Source organism: Aspergillus mulundensis (assembly GCF_003369625.1).
Source record: "Aspergillus mulundensis strain DSM 5745 chromosome Unknown scaffold_6, whole genome shotgun sequence".
Lineage (NCBI taxonomy): Eukaryota > Fungi > Ascomycota > Eurotiomycetes > Eurotiales > Aspergillaceae > Aspergillus > Aspergillus mulundensis.
In genome coordinates this window covers 1433287-1452165 of record NW_020797894.1, presented here as the reverse complement: position 1 = coordinate 1452165, position 18879 = coordinate 1433287, and the positions used below count along the sequence as shown (strand labels likewise).

The window sequence follows — 18879 nt, the reverse complement described above, 5'->3', positions numbered from 1 at the left end:
CTCTGTAGTATACGTTGGCTTATGTATAGTTCAGAGATGGTTTCATGAATTGTCTGTACATTGGGCATTCCTGTATCATCTAAACGAGCTACCTATTTTGGAGCCGTCCAGCAGATCTTTAACACGGCAAAGCAAAGTACGAATCAGAAAATATATAGAACGAGTAGTCATATCCCATCATTATGCGCAAGAGTATCCCGACAAAAGAAAAAAACGTCCAGTGTGTCGCCCAGTCACTCAAAACGCCCCAGCTGAAAGTGCATCGATGAAAACATGGTCAAATGAAAAAAAAAAAAAAGTCTAAGCGCCAATATCCAAGACGCGTTGTGTAGCGCGGTTCTTGACGAACTCGTATGCATCAGAAAGGCCCTGTGATATACCAGGGATGTAGCTTCGCGCCCATGCAAAGATCACCAACAATAAGAGAGGAATCTGCAATACCGTTAGTAATAGCGCTATGGATATATTTAGGGTAGTACTCACCCAGAAGAAGTACAGATTCCTGTCACTGGCCAGACCCTTCATACGTCGGGCTTGTTGCTCCCTAAGATGCTTTTGCTGTTCCCGGGAGATGATGTTCCGACCGATGCGAATGTCCTTGATATCCTCCTTCTTTTGCTCAGGGGCAGTGCTCCTGGAGGAGCTGGCTTGAGTTTCAAAGTGTTGATCTAGAGCCGCTTCTGCAGCAGCCTGCAGCATGCTAGTCTTCTTTGCGCGTGTCGCTTCCTCGTCCTCCTCGCCCTCCGTACGCGGGTAGAGCTCGTCGTACGAAGGAAGCTCCGTGGCGCCAGGTGAGGTATTACCGGTGAGCATATCCCACCAGCCTTCTTTGGCCCCGCGCGAGGAAGTGGGTCGATGCGGCACGAGGTTTGTGATGCGACGCATCGCCTGATAGTCAGGCAAAGCAGGCATGGGAGGTAGAGCTGGGAGGTTAGGGAAAGCGTTCGAAACGCTCTGTTGGAATTGATTGATTTGTGCCTGGAGCTGATTCCGCCAGGCAACGAGCGCCGCTGGCGGGGAGAAGGGCCGTGCATCGCCTTCAGGAGCGGCCGGCTCCGGTGTCTGGAGCGGTATGGCGACATCGTGGTGGACACTGGAGCGACGGGAGATGGTGAGAACGAGCTCATCCTCATCATCTTCTGTCTCTTCCGAATCATCGACCGCGTAATCGAAAGAGCCCGATGCTGACGAAGATTCCCAGAGTGAATGAAGGGACGCCGAGCTGCTATGTCTGCGACGCGAAGTCAACGAGCCAACGCTGCGTGAGCGATAGTGGCGCGCTGGTATCAAAGCAGCCTGGTGAGCAGGTAATGTGCTGGCAAGGTCGGCCGGAGTAAATCCTCTGATGCTTCGAGCAGTGGGACTAGAGCCTGCAAGGCGGAGTCTGTGAACGATATGCGCATGGCCATTCAAAGCAGCAAGGTGCATCGCTGTGTTTCCGACGTTATCCTGCACATCGGGATCAGCACCACGAGCGAGAAGTCCAGCAACAAATCGGGTGAGCCCCAGTGAAGAAGCAAAGTGGAGCAATGTCTGGCCGGTGGCACAGCGCATGTTATACCTCGGCGCGCGAGGGTTGTCATCGAGGTCGATAAACTCCAAGTAGGTCAACATCCTCGAGTCCATGTCACCAAGCTTCCCTTGGGACTCTAGTCCAGGAACCTGCCGCTGGTTGCCACTGGAAGAACCTTGGAAGTCTTTTTGAAGGTTGAACGCCCCTTTGTAGTCGCTGCCCATGATCTGTTGAGCAGTGGCGAAAGCATCTGCTTGATTTCCTAATTTGTGACCAAGGATGCCAAGCGCCAGACGGTACATCTGAAGCTCGCGGTCATCCACATAGCGGAAGAATTGTTGTTGTTTGGGAAGCATTGGTTGAGTTTGTTGTTGTAGCTGATTAAAGCTGGGGTGTTCATGTTTGAAGACTACAACCACCTGCCCCGGCTGAAGGGCTGGTGGTGTAAGGCAGTTGAGGCACTTGTCGCCCCAGAATGTAGTCGTGGTCGCCAGAGTGTCACCAAACACAACTTCCATGCCAGGGTAGAAACCGCTACCCAACAGCGTGACCTCTGTTCCTCCAGTAACGGAACCCTCCGCGGGAACCAGTTTATGAATAACTGTAGGCAGCCGATTCCCGGCATTGGTGATCCCGGGCCACATGGTTGTAGCCGGCGTTGGACCCATCGGAAGATTCAGGTTCTGTTCTTGGAAACTGTTTCTGCCAGATGCGCCTGGGGTACCCGGTCGGCTCGGTTGTGCTGAGTTTGGTGCGGACATCAATTGTTGCTGGATGAAGTTGTCCAGGTTCTGCTGCTGGAGAGATGTCAAGAATGGATTGTTGTTGTCGCTTATTGGGGTCAGTGGGCCATTGCTGAAGTGGTTTGACATGGCAGCGGACGTGACAAACGGTCTCTCGCCAGGAGATGCGAACCCACGAGCGGGGAACTGGGGCTCGTTACTAGACGCTCTCGTTGATGACTGGCCGTTCTCGAGTTTGGTCATAGTCAACTCTGACGGAAGCCTGTTAGAGTTGCTATGTTTTCGTCGTTTGCTCGTAGGCCCTTGGAAGTCGTTCGGGGATGTCTGCCGTGACAGGCTACGAGAAGGCTGCGAATTGGATGACGTTCCAGCATTTGCTGAATCCATGAATGGGCTAGGGCTAGGTTGGTACTGCGAGGTGATTCGTTGCTGTAGGCCTTGCAGATCTGTCGCTGAAGGCGATGCAGCCGACTGTTTTGTGGAGGCGGGCGATTTACCGGCGTCGAATGCAGGTCCGGAGGGAAAGACACCAACGCCTGGCAGTTCCGTACCATCTGCGAGAGCTGGAGGCGGGCCAGGAGCAGGAGGCCCTGATGGTGCATGAGTCTTGTGATCGTCTGTGATCATTATGGAGTTGGTGATCGCTTGAGCAATGACATTATCCTTAAAGTCTTTCAGCGTAAAGATAACCCTGTAGGCAGTTGTAAGCTTCCATCTACTATGACTCGAATGACTGTGGGTGTTCTTACTGAAATCCAATCTTCTCATTTTGGTGCCTGCAGTAGCATGCTATTCGCATCGGCAGCTCCACCTGCATGGCACCTGGGATAAGCGCCTGGTTTTCGTGTGAAGTGGCAGTTTTGGACGGTTCAGCCCAATCCTTGATCTCGTGAGTGTTGAAGACAATGACGCGCTTGTCCTCATGCTTTTGAAACAACTCATCCTCCTCTGGTTTCCGTTGCTTCTTTCGGAAAGCCCGCTTTCGTTCTCGTTGTATGCAGCCTGCGCAGATTTTCACCTCTCCACCGTCCAAAGGTTTATCTTCATCGACAGCCTCATCACTAGCCATCGGTGAGGAGCTGGATGAGCGATACACTGGCTCGCCTCGCGCTTTTGCCAATGCTTTTCGTAATTTGTCTTTGTCTTGTAAAGCACTCGTGCAAAAGAGACTCGTGTATAATTCGACAGTGTCAGCGGAGCGCTCTGTGGCTGGCGGCGCAAGAAACTTGGGTTTCGATATCGTATGGCTCGGCAGACGTAGCTTTTTGACTCCGTAAGGTAAGGGGTGCAGTGTCAGTTTAATCGGTATTTGCGTCTCCACACGCGATTTGAGGGAAGTCGGATGGACGGTCAAGACGGGTGGTTGAGTAGGCTCCGGGTTCATGGTCTTCTGCATGGATGGAGGTAGGAATCCGAAACCAAAAGGAAGGCCGTTGGTTGAGAAGTTAAATCCCGAATTTGACTGAGAACCACCGTTCATATTGATACCACCGAAGCTTTCCTCCAGATAAGACGAGGGTGACTTTTCACCCCATGGACTTGAAGGCGGTTTCACTTGAGGGATCCTTGAAGGCTGGAAGGGAGACGGCGTGTCTTTTGTAATGCGAGGAATGAACGGGACCGTTGTTTGGGAAATCCGCTGCGGTGACAATTAGTTCGAGGATTTATAAAGAAGTTGGAAGGATCTATATCTCACCGGCGAAGCAGACTTTCGTTTCACTGAACTAGGCGCACGCGGTAAGCGCGACCTCGAGGAACCCTTCTGGACCTTAAGTTGAGGAATTCCACTCTTCAGAGGGCTAGGGCTACTGGCAGCGCTTTCAAAGTCAAAAGCCGCATCCATGGCTTTGTTGCTCGATTCGAGGTCGGCTTCCGCGGGGTATGGGCCTTCAAGGTTCGGTAACGATGCGTCAAACCCGAACAGAGACTCATCCTTTACGCCGTCGTAATCTGGATTCACCCAATCATCAGATGTGTAGCCGAAAGGCATCACAGTATTCTCACTGTGGACCGCAGAGGTGGAGGATGCAACAGAGGGGTGTCGGAGGTGGTTTCGAGGCGATTCAGAGCTCGAGCTCGGGCTTGAGTCTTCGGGTGATTCGGCGGGGGAATCCGATGTGAAGACTTCAGGATGCCGCAATGGTTCGTCTTGATATGACCGTTTTAGCGACAATTCTGCCGGTGAGAGGCATGGTGGGTTTGATTCTGCGACCGTATGGGAGGATGAGGCATGCGAGAAGAGATCATCAAAGTCCTGTCCAGCATTTTCTGACGATAATTGCAGCCTCGCGGTATCTAAGAAGTCCATATCGGTGTCTTGATAGGGGTTCACCATGTCGTCGTCCACAACAATCGGATCGAGGGACGAAAACGTGGGAGACGACGTTGAGCCCATCGTTGACTTTCGGTAGCACAACAATCCGGAGAAGAAGCAATTAATTCCCTCAGAGTCGTTCTACCAAGTCGTAGCGCACCCTTCTAGCTCTCTTCCACGATCAGAGTCCTATGCACGTCCGGTGGTTGGAGTCCGTCAAGACGATCAGATTGGCCAGGAGACGAACTCCACGGGCGCACTGTGCTGCGAACGACTAACAGTGGCCCTTCCTCGTTACCATGGGATATCAATCGAAGATGAATGATTATTGGCGAAAATAAGGGCGATATAGGAGGAGATCCGTATCGCAAAGGATCTGGGGAAGCGAGGGCGTTTGTTGGGAGAGGGGAGCGTCAGCGGTCGGCGTAACAGTAAGAGCGGAGACCGGAGGCGCGGGTGGAAAAGGAATGAAAAGGCGGCAAAAACAAAAGGACCAAAATTCTTAGGCGCAGAGATTTGCTTGCGCTATTGATTTGTACAGTGTCGGTGGGCTCGAACACGTTTCACTTGCTATACGGAGTGCTAGAGAGGATAACGAAAGTACGGTGTCACGAGCGCCGGATCCGTAAGGCCACCTGGACATCCAGATCAACTCCGACTGATTACGCCGTCGATGGCGGTCCTTTGGTGGTGATGGTGTTACAGTGCCTGCTCCGCGGTGAGCCACGCTAACCATAATCGGTCGCCCAGCCACAGGGCCCGGGGGCAGGTTACCGCATTATGATTGGCTGGATGTCATTCAATATGACAGCCAGCCTTATCAAGGACTTCAAGGGGGCCAGGTCTAGAAAGCACCACTGGCGATGGATTCTGCTGCATAGAAGAGTCTAGATATTGAAGACTCGAGTATCTAGACCGGGGTCACGCCGACTTATCTATAATACCTGCCTAGCACTGCGACCTTATTCAATGCAACCCGCGGAGTATAGGAAAGACCGACGCACACTTGATGAATGAGGAGAGACCAATTACGCACAATCACATTCTTGGCACTGTAGGCGCTGTATCTCCTTGCTATCTTGCATTATCTGTTGATGGTTATCAGTTCTTACGCAATCTCCTCGATCGATGGCGATCTACACCCTTTGGAATGGCCTGCATATAAGGAAGGCCCGCCTGTCGTGATAGTATTCTTTGTAGGAGTACGACTGCTAGCATCGCTAATTAGCCCTGTGGATCTTCCTTATAGGATTCAGGCCAAAGGGCCGCTTTCGGAATATATTTATGCACCTGCTGCTTTAGAATAACTTCAAAGATGACCACCTGTTACTGCAACATGCGTCCATAGTTGTATAAGCACGTTGATTGTCAGAATCTCGAGTATTAGCATACCATAATCTCTGGCGAGTGCTTCTTTATTTCACTTTGTACACCAAGCTTGATCACGCAGCCTACTCTACGCAAAGCTAAAGAAGAAGATAGACATTTCATATTAAAGTATCCCGTTTACGATATACCCATCGGCATGACTTACATAGTCAATCTTCTGTAACGCAGTGAAAAGGGTACCACGTTCGGCGAGATTCAGGTTTCTGTCAACAAGCTTTAGAACCGTATTAACTAGCAATTTTCCACTACTGCCATAACTGCCGCACAGATTTCTGAACCTTAATCCCATATAAAATTCTATAGATCCTTTATTTAATAGGTATATCTTGCCTGTTGCAAAGGGCGGACCTCCAGCTTGCCCCCTTGCATTTTAATCCCCTTTGGAGATATCTGGGGATCCCCCCTCCCTTGCTTAAAGGCGTCTTCTTTCATTCTTTGCCCAGGTGCTCGGGTATAGTGGCTTACTTGGGTTAGAGGGCTTACCTCTGGTCGCAGAATCCTGAGTCTCACCGAGCTATGACCCCCAGTGCCCCGATACTGCGTTATCATCAGATCAGCCAGAGTGCACTTGCTATCCAACAGAACAAAATAGCATATTGTTGATGCTGAGCCAACAAGACCAAGAGCAAGATGACTGAAGGACTAGCAGCATAGTAGGTGCCTGTCGCCATACCGCACCCTTCTTGATTGTTTGTTCACTTCTCATGCAGCTGCCATCAAGTTGAGCCATGTCCTCGATCTTCACGACTGCGTTGCGCCGTTGTTAATATTTAGATTGGTTTCACCCACACCATTAGAACAAATAAGCATTTTCAGTGGAGTCAACACTCTACCTAGGAGCCGAGGAGAACATGGAGAAGTGTCAGGTTTATTGAAGACGATATTCATGAACCAAGTATGAACGAACCCGTCTATCGGCCGAGGGTCTTATGTCGCAAACAATCTCTGATGTTGCCAACAGGGGGAATTCACGAGAGAGGACACTTTAAAGTGCATGAAGTACTTGGGTGACTTGCAATTCACTTTTTGTAGGTGGATTATGAGTCGCAAGAGAGTGAAGAGGCTTTGGGTCCTTCATTCTTAGTCCCTCGGTCATCGCGGGTACACTCCACCTAGTGTCTGAGACATAGCGGTCTCGCCTCTCCGTGAGCGTTTCAGCCTTCTGACATGTTGCTCGCAAACATGGCAAGACAACAGTTCTTCGGGTTTCCAGAAGGCTCGCCACTGCTGGCCAATAAGACGGGCAAGATATCCAGGAACAGTGATAGTCACTGATAGTCGATCCACAGACTGAGAACCTCCGAAAGCAACCCTTTCTCTCCAGTCGTACTAGACATTCTTGATTGCCGTAGATCACAAAGGGCTGACTCGGTTGGAATAAATGTCGTTGTCGAGGGCGCTTCGATAGCCCTAGATTCTTGGGGCCCAGGCATGTACACACCTGGGGCCAAAATTACGACCTCGCTTAGCACGAGTCAGCGCTATATACAGTACCTTGTGAGTCGATGACAAGTCAAAAGGCGAGGTTATCCCTGTTGATGCCGTCATGTGTGATATGTTGTCTGTGCCTGCATCATGGGCAGTTAAGGCCATCCTGTTAGCGGAAGACATCTCCACCGGCGGTTATTGCCTGGACCACATTAGCAGCGGGCTCATCTAATTTATCCGGCGCTGTCACGGAATTGAACGTATCATAGCGGCCCGATATATTGAGGAGTATTTGTTAGCGCTGCATCATTATTCCCAGACGTGGATTCGGGTGGCAATCCTGGCGGATCACTTACTCGGAGATGAAGTCGATAATAGCCCGATCTCATGTCGCGATTTGATGAGGCAAAAACGATGCAGTTGATGGACGGTGGTTGAAGGTTCTGGTGTTTGTGAAACGGCGGCACGTGGCAACTGGCAACCCCTCACCAGGAACAGCCGACGGAAGAATTCTCCCTCAGCTCTCTATCCACAAGACTACAACACCTGTCGCGCATCCGACATCATCTTCGACCACACTGGTCAGCTTCCAAGCCTTTGGAGCGGTGTATGGGCTTGAGTGGAGTTGCCTGTCAAAAATGTCAAGGCAATTGATTGCCTGCTCCACCGCAGTAGGGCCGAGTTTAATGACTGGGATGCTTGGCAGGCACAGGACATGGAGCACTGTTCAAGTTGAAACCCAGGCTGTCAGAAACAAATGCCCCAGGGCTCGGAAAGGGACCTAGACGCCTTCAGCCTTGAAATCGTGAGGACCCCGTCTCCGCAACTGCATCTCCATCGCATACACTAACCCTCGAATAGTCGATTCTCCTGACGGGGTGCCGTGTTCGTCAATCTAACCAGGCGTCGGCGTCTCATGCCCAGGTCTTAGCACTCGACATTTCATCTACTTCAGACTGCGGGTCTCAGCAAGCCTATCGCAATGGTTCCTCGGGGAAAACCTTTAGCTTCGAGGCAATCTAGATGCGGCTGGGTAGCGCCAACAACGAAGCTGAACGAACCTTCATTCGCCGGCGTGGCCGTTTGCCTGGCTTGATCTGAGCTTTCGTACCCGAAGGCCGTTGTGGGCAGATGGGACATTGGTGTATATAAAGGCATTCGACCTCGACGACAGTGACAGTTCTTCTCTTCTTCCTCACCACCAACCTTGCATTCTTTTACACCGGATCAACGATCCATTCATTCTCTTACTTCCCACTTCATTGACTGAAGTCCGGACATTCTTTTTACCCCCTACCCTCATTCAATCCTTCGGAACTTGAAGAACGCTGCGCGTTGAAAAACTCAATCACAACCAACAAAATGTCTGTCGCTAGAACTGCTGGTCTTGCTCTCGCCTCCGCGGCCATGGTCGCTGGTCACGGTTACGTCTCTGGTATCGTCGCCGACGGCACCTACTACGGAGGTTACCTCGTCAACCAGTACCCCTACAGCTCCGACCCCCCTGCCGTTGTTGGATGGACTGAGGATGCTACCGACCTGGGTTTCGTCGATGGCTCCAGCTACACCTCCGGCGACATCATCTGCCACAAGGACGCCACCAACGCCCAGGCCTCTGCTACCGTCGCTGCTGGTGGCACTGTTGAGCTCCAGTGGACTGACTGGCCCGAGTCCCACCACGGTATGTCACAGCCCTAGCCTCTTTCCCCCGTCATTTACTAATGGTTCCAAAGGTCCCGTCATCGACTACATCGCCAACTGCGGCGGTGACTGCACGACTGTCGACAAGACCACCCTCGAGTGGGTCAAGATTGGTGAGAGCGGTCTCATCGACGACTCCAACGTCCCCGGTACCTGGGCCTCCGACAACCTGATCTCCAACAACAACAGCTGGACCGTCACCATCCCCAGCTCCCTCGCCGCCGGTGGCTACGTCCTCCGCCACGAGATCATCGCCCTCCACTCCGCCGGCAGCGAGAACGGCGCCCAGAACTACCCCCAGTGTGTCAACCTCGACGTCACCGGCGGCGGCAGCGCCTCCCCCTCCGGTACCCTCGGTACTGAGCTCTACACCCCCACCGACGCTGGTATCCTCGTCAACATCTACCAGACCCTCGACTCCTACGAGATCCCCGGTCCCGCCCTCTGGGACGGTGCCTCCTCCGGCAGCGGCAACAGCGGCAGCGGTGCCTCCTCCAGCGCCGCCGCCACCTCCACCCCTACCTCTTCCGTAAGCGTCCCAGTCATCCCCACCACCACCCTGGTCGGCTCGTCCACCCCTCTCGTGCCCGCCCCCAGCTCGAGCGTGCCTGCCCAGGTCTCCGCCCCCGCCGACACCCAGGCCCCTCAGCCCACCTTCACCTCCACCTACATTGAGACTGAGACAATCCCTGGTCAGACCGTTACCTCCACCGCGACCGAGTACGCCTCCGAGCCTACTGCCCCCGCCGTCGAGACCCAGGTTGCTCAGCCCTCTGAGACCGAGGCCGCCTCTTCCACCGTCACCGAGACTGCCACCGCCACTGCCACCGCTACCGAGACTGCCTCTGCCACTGCCACCCCCGTTACCGGCTCTGGCTCTGGCTCTACCGAGCTCCCCACCGACAGCTCCAGCCTCTCCGAGTACTTCAACTCCCTGAGCGCGGAGGAGTTCCTCAGCCTTCTGAAGGAGACCCTTAAGTGGTTGGTCACCGACAAGGTCCACGCTCGTTCCCTCCACTAGATACCCTTTCTAGTCGGATGCCGGAAACGAAAATAGACCTCTTGCCTTTGCCTTTTCTTTGCTCTTCTTATTACTTCTCCTTTCACCTCCCTCGGTCCCGTTTGATCGGCGAACTGTTGGATGGCTTCTTTAATTGGATCCGGCATCCTTTTTGTGTACCTATACTATACTACTTGGCATAGCGGATAGGATAGTGGGAATATTTATCCTTCTTTGCTACTTTACTTTATTTCGAGATTTGTTTCCATCGTACTACTGCTCTTGTAAAATAAGGCCGCTGAAGATAAGTGCATACGTTAGGCCCAGACATAGTCTAGTCTATAGGAAGCTTAGCGATAGATGGATATCCCAACGAGGTTTCATGTGTACTTGGAGCCAGCATGCGGTGGCTAGGACCTAATCAGGATATTCATACGCTTCTACTTTTGTACGACAATTATTATCGTTCAGACACTAGCAGGACAGGTTTGTCTATCAACGCTAAGGTGTGACCGCCGTAGACACCAGCGCAAAGAAAAGCAGACTCGCACTTGAGGTTTTCTCGTCAGCAAACTTGGATTGAGTTTTTCTAAAAGCCTTCTTGGGGGTATCTATACATGACTTTGGGTTGGCATAGCGAACGATGGGAGTAACGAAATAATCCCTTTTGATATGACCTTCGCGTTGTCCGTACGTCCATCAACACAAGGGGAATAATGCAGAGCTCATGCCTCCTCAACCTTAACCCAGTCAGGTGAGCCTCTCAGGTCCCCGTTTTTAGTATGCCCATTTCTAGTATGCCCATTTTCAGTGTGCCCATTTTCAGTATCCCCATTTTCAGTATGCTCACTTTCAGTGAGTCGAATGGCATTACCCCAACATGTTTCAAGAGACATGGTCGTCAGATGTTGATGGACCTTGACACTATCCTCCAACAGATGATATCTATTTTGATAAAGAGGCAAGCCGCCCTGCTCAAACCTTTCTTCAAGCCCAAGAAATCGCAGATCTTCCACTACTTGAGGCCGAAGCCAAAAGAAATAAACGTCGAGACCATGAAACGCCATCGTCCAAGTATATTCCAAGTCCTTCCAGCTCTGCGAAATGTCGTCAAGGACCTCCATAGTAGGATTCCAGTCTCGCGATGGGTGCGTGACGCTTGCCAGGAGATGGATGGGGATTCTCACAGGGCGTTCATTTTGGCCGGGTCTTGGGAGATAGTATTGGACCCGGAGGACGAAGCTAGTTGCATTGATACGGCATGGCGTGATAGTAAAACCCTCGGTAGGGGGGAAGTAATACGCAAGTAACGAGGTCGCCAATCCATTGTAGGAAAGATCTCGTTGTCCAGGGGGGTCGCTATTGATGGAATCGAAGAGTTGGCGGAAGACGGCGAGGTCGGCATAGTTATCCTCTGCCATTGTGAAAAACTTTGACCTGTTCCGGGTTAGCAACTGCATTTGCTCGGAGGATTGCGAGTATAGATTGTACCAGCTGGAAGAGAGTTGGAGAAGTCCCAAACTTGTAAATGGTTGCTAGCTATCTTGGTCCAATCTGAGAAAACCAACTAGACCATGGGCGTAGACGCCAATCCTGCAAAGATATACCCGAACGAAAACCACGAGATCTACCCCTAAGATACCAAATAACCATGCAATGGATGGATAAAAGATGCTCGGCCTAATGCAGAACGCTGCGGCTGTGGCCCGGGTGGTTGAAGAAAGACTGCATCAGGAAGTGCAGAGCCAGGCACTCTGTGCCTAGTTGACAGCAAGAAGGAGCGAGGGGACATTGTTGTGAACAATGTCATGGTTCGTCCACGGATTCTGGGCTGCAAGCTTTGGGAAAGTACACTGCCGCTTAAACTCCCGGTTAAATCCGTCTAATGCCAGGATATCTTGAATTGCCCACCAATAGTATCCGGATTGCATGCTGCACGTTTGGGTATATAAGCGTCGAGACCGCTGGTCTGGAAAAGCGCCATGGGCAAAAGTCTGATTCCCCAACTTTCGTGAAATATCATCATGAGATACCTGAAAGCATCCCTCATACTGACGGCGCTCCTCATGTCTTCGTCTTTTGCCCAGAATTCAACTTACGCGAACCCTATCCTCCCTGGCTGGCATTCAGACCCTAGCTGCACCTTTGTGCCGGAAGAGGACAACACATTCTTCTGCACGACTTCGTCTTTTCTCACAGTTCCGGGAATACCCATATATGCAAGCAAAGATCTGGTGAACTGGAAGCTTGCCAGTGATGTCGTAACCAGGGTAGCCCAAATGCCGGAAATTGCGAATAGTACCTCGCAGACACAACAAGATGGCCTCTGGGCGTCGACGATCAGATATCGCAAGGGGAAGTTTTATCTTTTGACCTCATACGTCTCGATGTATCCAGACTTTGGGTTCAAAGGATTACTTTTCACGACCGAGGATATTTACTCAGACAAAGCGTGGAGCGAACCGCTGAGATTCGAAATTGGAGATATTGACCCTGATATTTTCTGGGAAGAGGACGGCACCGCGTATATATCATACGCGGGTGTCTCGCAGACCACACTTGACCTCGAAACTGGAAAGACTGGGCCGTCATACAGGATTTGGAACGGCACAGGTGCTGGCCTGCCAGAGGGGCCTCATATATACAAGAAGGACGGCTGGTACTATCTCTGCATCGGCGAGGGAGGTACAGAGCTTGGTCATCAGCAAGTCATCGCTCGGTCAAAGAATGTGACCGGGCCATTCGAAGGATATAGCGGAAATCCTATTTTGACGAATAAGAACACGACCGAATACTTCCAGACCGTTGGTCATGCAGACCTTTTCCAGGATGGCAACGACAACTGGTGGGGGGTAGCTTTGGCAACACGCTCCGGTCCAGCTTGGAGAGTTTATCCCATGGGTCGAGAGACCGTTCTGTTCCCCGTAACCTGGAAAGAAGGAGAGTGGCCTATCCTTGAGCCTGTGCGGGGACGAATGTCTGGGTGGGAGCTGCCGCAGCCGTCTCGCAGTATTCCAGGCTACGGGCCATATGTCAGTGCTCCAGATCGGATAGACTTTGCTCCTGGAACCTCTATCCCTCGGCACTTTTTGTTCTGGCGTTTCCCCAAGAGTGATTCCTTCACTGTATCTCCTCCCGAGCGCCCATTTTCCTTGCGTTTGACACCATCACGCCATAATATAACCGGTCTCGGTAGCACTGGGGAAAGCGTGGAACAAACAGCTATCACACTGATAACGCGTCGACAAAGCCATACATACTTCATCTACAGTGTAGACGTGTCGTTTGCTCCAACAAAGGAAGGGGAGGAAGTTGGGGTGACAGTTTTCCTAACTCAGTATCAGCATATTGACTTGGGAATAGTTCTCCTCCGAGTTTCTGGAAAGTTGATTCCTCACCTGCGTTTTCAGACGACATTGCTAGATGATCTGAACACACCAGCAACACAGAACGTCACAGTCCCAGAGACCGTTACCAGGGCCCTACCCCGTTTGAAGAATAATCGAGTCAGGTTGCAGATCCAAGCAGTCAACGATACTCACTACATTCTATCTGCTGCGCTGTCCGGGCAAGATAAGTTCGACTTTAGTCAACAAGCGGAGGCTGTGTTGGTCAGCGGGGGCACTGGGAGGTTCACAGGTAAATGTCCGCTTGACGAAATGCTTTGACCCGGCTGACCTCGTAGGCGTTCTTCTCGGAGTGTATGCAACGAGTAATGGGGGTTCGGGCTCAACGCCGTCATACATCAGTAGATGGAGATATGAAGGACATCATCAAAAGATCGAGGAATAGTATCTGTGGAGAACTAGCAGCGCACGCCTGCATGGACGATAGTACACGCATAGATATACGCCAGTCGAAGTTGCATAGCTTGGAAAGAAAGGATAAGAATCTGTTGAACTTCTTTCTCTCTTGCCTTCTCCTTAGCAGGCCACTTTTAATAAGATAGTAGTTCTTATCTTTGTAGGACTTTTTTATTATCGGGATTCAAAAACATCACCGTGTCTCACTCCCTACTCTTATTAGATACCCTTCAGCTGCTGCGTTCCTGGTTAGCCCAAATCTATTCTTGATCGCTCTTTTGGGATACAGTACGCAGGAAGCAAAGCCGGTCTGTTCTGTCATAGATCTATAGATACTAACTCTAAGGACATCGTCAGAGCCGGATGACAAGGTTAAACCAAGATTGTAGAAGACATGTCGACCTCTCATCCCATGCTTGAAGTGTGCTATGAAACTGGCAGGTGCCCAGGTAACCCGACATCTGTTTGCACTTCAGACCACTCCTCTTCCAGAGCTCTCAACACTCTCGCCGTCCCTTGCCCCTTGCTCGTCTCTTGCATAGCTCCTCTTTTCTTTTCTTTATTATAGGATCAACATCTTCATCACGAGAAAAAAATCTTTTTGTCGAGCAAGCTCACTCTTCTAAACTCGCCCAACACACCTCAACGACCATGGCCTCCCAAGCCACCGCTAACACCCCCAACGAGCCTGAAGAGAGAAGCTATTACCGCATCTTGAAAGAAGGAGGCTACCGCAACTTCCAGCATTTCATGCACAGCCACGAGCTCAAGATGCATGACAACGATGACATACAAATGGGAAAGGAAATTCTCCGTCGCTACGAGGAAAACGACAGAGCCCATGCAGACGACCGCGGTCACGCAAGGAACAAATCGCCCGAGAACGACAAGCCCACCGAGACCAACATTAACCCCCACGACTCGGACTCGGACTCAGATCCTCCAAGCGGCGTCCGCCTCGGTTACTGTGCGCCTGGGGACGACGATGACGATAATTCGGACGAGGAAGGATGCCGTCTTGACGCACCCTATAATCACTTCGAATGGGGACTTGACGAGCCGGACTTGGAGGGTTATCCGGCGTTTTCGGACGATGAGGCGGCGTTTGGTCAGGACGGTGATGACGATGAGGTGAACGACGACGATGATGGGGGCAATGGATACGAAGAGGACTGGTGAGCATACCGCGTGCTGCAAGGAGATACAATGGATTGCGACTTGGGTTAGTATTCTGTCGTTGAGGATTTCTTTCCCCATGTCCGCGGATGCTAATGTTTGAGCTAGGGTTAAGTGCATTCTCTGTTTATCTTCACGTCTCCAGGGTAATGGGACTATACTCTGCTTCGGAGGCATACTGGCACGCTATGTACTTGAAGACTTATCTTTGGCTCTCGAGAGACCAAGCATGCATTTCAAGATGGCCTTTAATTGACGTTCTTTTATTGTTCTAGGTAGTGGTTTTCTCTAGCATCCTCGTACTTCCATGACAGTTTTACGAAGCACGCAATCTTAGGCGCTCCTTTAGTGTAGACATAATCGCCGAGCAATAAGCACTCGAATTCCCCTCTTTCTGGCGTACGGTTTGTTGAATCATCCTGCATCATAACACCTAGTCAGAGAAAGTATTCGTATGCGACGCTCCACCTCAGAACGGAAGAGAATGAGTCATTTGGAATGTCGAGGGCAGCGCAAGGCGCGTGAACAAGCAGATTGCATATCAATAATTTATGTATCATGCTTTAACTTGCAACCTTTGAGTCATTCTGAAATATTTGTAGTCTTTCGTAGGCCTGGGCTCATAGAAGCGGGGACATGCGGGCCATTGTTGTTGCGGGGTTGAAAAATCCAGATCTGACATTAGGTAAATGCAGCTTCCTAGCTTCCAAGGTCCCTTTCGTCCTTTTCGCAGAACAGCTCCAGTTTCTACACCTCACTGTTCACCCAGCGCGCTAAGCTGGGTATCCTGGGTTTCAGAGCTATATAGCCTCACGCCAGCATCATGTTCAAGAAGAAGCCCACTGTGAGTGCTACCCCGCATCAACCCCTCCTTACCTGCGTGACAGCAACTCACACCAGCATTAAAGATCAAAAACCTCTCGCCGTTGCGATCCTCAGACCGGCGCAAAATAGCAGACCAGATAATCAGCGACTACAAGATCGCGATCCCCTCGGCCCCCGCCGAATCCAGCGATGATGCCGCCGCCGCGAATCCGAATCCGAATCCCACACAACCAACCCTCACCTCAATCCGCAATGCCCTCCTGCCCGAAAACTGCCTCTCCGCACGCTTCACAACAACCGCCGGCCCCGACCTGCGCGAAGTCCAAGGAACAGTTTACGTAGGTACCCACGGCGACGCCGAAGAACGCGCGCTCTGGTTCAGAATCGACCAGGGCCCCGGCGCAGAGAAACGTCTTTACCCCACCGTCTACACGCTCTGGCATAACCCGAACATTGTACCGCTGCTCCACACGCCGGAGTTTGTTATGGGGAAGCTCCGGGCTGGCGCGGACTTAATGACGCCTGGGCTGGCGAATGAGCCGCCGTTTGATGAGCGCGCGGTTGAGGGGGCGGTTGTTGCGGTGGCGAGTCTGGATCGCGAGACTGTGCCTTTGTTTGTGGGGATTTGCGAGATTGATGTTTCGGCTCTTGGGGAGGTGCAGGGGAGCAAGGGGCATGCTGTGAGGGGGATACAGTGGGAGGGGGATGAGCTTTGGGCTTGGAGTCCGTCGTCTAGGCCTGGTGTTCCTGCTCCGGAGTATTTGGAGGGCTGGGATGAGGTGGAAGGAGAAGAAGAGGTAGAGGCTGGAGTTGAAGAAGGAGTTGAGGGGTTGGATCTGGGAGACAAGGATGGCGAGGATGCTACAGCAGACGCTGGAGAGCTGGCTGACGAATCGGTGGAAGAGCCGGTTGTTGAGAAAGAGCCTACAACGAAAGGTATGTTTGTCAGTCTTTACTGGGGACTGGGCACTAACAGGAACAGAAATCGATGATGCATTCGAGAAAGCCTTCCTATATTCGCTATATAAACTGAAGCAGGACAATCCGTCTACGCCGAACCATGGCCTGTCTCTCCCTATATCGCCATCCGCTCTTATCGCGAACATGATCACCCCATACCTCCCTATATACACGGCACAGCAAGCTCAGTTCTATCAGATCAAGAAGACAAGCTGGAAGAACGTCAAGAAGTTTATCAAGTACCTGGACAAACAGGTTCTGGTCAAGTCCAAAGACCGCAACGGGCAGGAGACGGTTATTTTAGATGTCGACTTTGACGACCACCGTGTGGTTGACTTTACTCCATACCGGCTTGCAAACAAGGGCGCAGTCGAGAGCGCAGGAAAGTCATCGAACGCCGTTGGCAAGAAGGCTGCAGCAACCACCGGCGGCGGTGACCCCTCCGTCGGGCAGACACTCACAGTGCAAACCCTATACCGACCAACAACGAAGCTCACACCAACCATCTTCCCGCCTCTCTCCAGCACACATCCTAGCAACTTCTATAAATACTCCGACGTCTCCAAACGGATAGACGAGTACATCCAGTCTCAAAGCCCCTCAATCGTCGACCCGCAGAACAAACGCATTCTTACTCTCAATCCATTCCTCGCCAACACCATCTTCACCTCATCTTCAGCAGATGACAAAAACACCCTTGCGCGCGGCAAGACAACCCGCGACTTCCTCCTCAAGCGCCTGATCGAAGACTCGACGCTGCTTGCACCCCACTACGCCATCCTCAAGCCAGGACAGACCCTCTCCGACGTCAAGCCCAAGGCTGGAGCAGCGCCTAAGGCTCTTGTCACACTAGAACGCCGCACAGGCTCCAAAACCGTCACCAAGGTCTCAAACCTGGAGATTTTCGGAATAATCCCGACGCTGCTCGCCGAGGAGCTTCAGAAGAAATGCGCTAGCAGCACGAGCGTTTCGCAGGCTACCGGCGCTCCAAAGGGAGTAATGGAGGTCCTAGTCCAGGGCGATCAACGCAAAGTCATTGATACCGCGCTTACACGGCGTGGCTTGAAGAGCCAGTGGATTGAGGTGGTGGATAAGACGAAGAAGAAGAAGAAATAGTCATCCACAGGTATTTTGATAGGGTGTAGATAGCTCTGGATATCAGTAGTTGAATACCCACAGGACAGATCACGGACATAGGGCTAGCTCACACCGTATGTAGTACGGAGTACTAGTAGGGAGATCCATACTCCGTGCGGATAGGATTCTCCCGAAGCTGGAATTCGGATATAAGTTAGGTATGCCGAGTCGGAGCCCGTCCGACCCTACCCCTCATACCAGCCAGCAGTACTGCTAGTAATATCTCTATTCGATCCCCGCATCAGATCAAGTCTCTCCAAGTTACAGTTACAGTAAATCACCACTCACCACCCCGTCCTCATCCCAGCACCTATCCATTCCTCAAAACAACAAAATGACAGTTTACCACATCGGTACCCCTCCTTCTCCTCCGCTCCAACAACCACTAACAACATTCCCAGTCCTCTTCCGCCTCAAACAAGGCGTAACCCCCGCGCAAGTACAGACATGGACGTCCATCGCCGAGAACATGGTCGGCAAAATCCCCGGTCTCATCTCACTCAAGGCCGGCGGCCCGCTGCCGATCTGTGTGCCCCGCGCAAAGGGCTTCGATATGGGGCTCGTTGCTGTGTTGGAGAAGCCCGGCGATTTGGAGGGGTATGCGGTGCACCCGGCGCATATGGAGTGAGTCTTCTGTTACCTTACTGTATATTGGTGGGGAGGGGGCGGATTGGGCTAATGCTAATGCGGGTTTCCGAGCAGGGTGCATAAGATGAGGGAGGAACTTTGTGAGGAGACGCTGGCTTATGATCTTGAGTTTTGAGGCTGGTTGTCTGGGTTAGGGGTGTGTTGAGGGTTGTAGTTTTGACTGACTACGAGTATCTACGAGTATGCTGCTGGTGGGTCTGCTTGAGAATGAGATAGGGTTGAGGTTGTGTGAGAAAACAAGC

The 18879-nt window shown here is 51.8% G+C and overlaps 7 protein-coding genes across 7 annotated transcripts; 5 read left to right on the top strand and 2 right to left on the bottom strand.

The window, feature by feature from the left end:
• Window positions 1-300: 300 nt before the first annotated feature.
• DSM5745_06661 (putative membrane-tethered transcription factor (SPT23)) lies at window positions 301-4651 on the bottom strand (the record flags this gene model as incomplete). Its single annotated transcript, XM_026748677.1, has 4 exons — window positions 301-432; window positions 484-2947; window positions 3006-3895; window positions 3953-4651. 4 exons carry the CDS (start codon window positions 4649-4651, stop codon window positions 301-303), a joined length of 4185 nt encoding a protein of 1394 aa, XP_026602981.1.
• A 4098-nt stretch (window positions 4652-8749) lies between these two features.
• DSM5745_06660 (lytic polysaccharide monooxygenase auxiliary activity family 9 protein) lies at window positions 8750-10109 on the top strand (the record flags this gene model as incomplete). Its single annotated transcript, XM_026748676.1, has 2 exons — window positions 8750-9068; window positions 9121-10109. The coding sequence occupies 2 exons, from the start codon at window positions 8750-8752 to the stop codon at window positions 10107-10109; spliced, it is 1308 nt and encodes a 435-aa protein (XP_026602980.1).
• Window positions 10110-10813: 704 nt separating this feature from the next.
• DSM5745_06659 (uncharacterized protein) lies at window positions 10814-11509 on the bottom strand (the record flags this gene model as incomplete). The annotated part of the gene is made up of 1 exon (XM_026748675.1): window positions 10814-11509. One exon carries the CDS (start codon window positions 11507-11509, stop codon window positions 10814-10816), a length of 696 nt encoding a protein of 231 aa, XP_026602979.1.
• A 603-nt stretch (window positions 11510-12112) lies between these two features.
• Window positions 12113-13756, top strand: DSM5745_06658 (uncharacterized protein; the record flags this gene model as incomplete). Its single annotated transcript, XM_026748674.1, has 1 exon — window positions 12113-13756. One exon carries the CDS (start codon window positions 12113-12115, stop codon window positions 13754-13756), a length of 1644 nt encoding a protein of 547 aa, XP_026602978.1.
• A 786-nt stretch (window positions 13757-14542) lies between these two features.
• Window positions 14543-15070, top strand: DSM5745_06657 (uncharacterized protein; the record flags this gene model as incomplete). Its single annotated transcript, XM_026748673.1, has 1 exon — window positions 14543-15070. The coding sequence occupies one exon, from the start codon at window positions 14543-14545 to the stop codon at window positions 15068-15070; it is 528 nt and encodes a 175-aa protein (XP_026602977.1).
• Window positions 15071-15890: 820 nt separating this feature from the next.
• On the top strand, window positions 15891-17968 carry DSM5745_06656 (putative RNA binding protein Ligatin/Tma64; the record flags this gene model as incomplete). The annotated part of the gene is made up of 3 exons (XM_026748672.1): window positions 15891-15911; window positions 15976-16828; window positions 16875-17968. 3 exons carry the CDS (start codon window positions 15891-15893, stop codon window positions 17966-17968), a joined length of 1968 nt encoding a protein of 655 aa, XP_026602976.1.
• Window positions 17969-18323: 355 nt separating this feature from the next.
• Window positions 18324-18752, top strand: DSM5745_06655 (uncharacterized protein; the record flags this gene model as incomplete). The annotated part of the gene is made up of 3 exons (XM_026748671.1): window positions 18324-18342; window positions 18391-18613; window positions 18692-18752. The coding sequence occupies 3 exons, from the start codon at window positions 18324-18326 to the stop codon at window positions 18750-18752; spliced, it is 303 nt and encodes a 100-aa protein (XP_026602975.1).
• Between the last annotated feature and the right edge of the window lie 127 nt (window positions 18753-18879).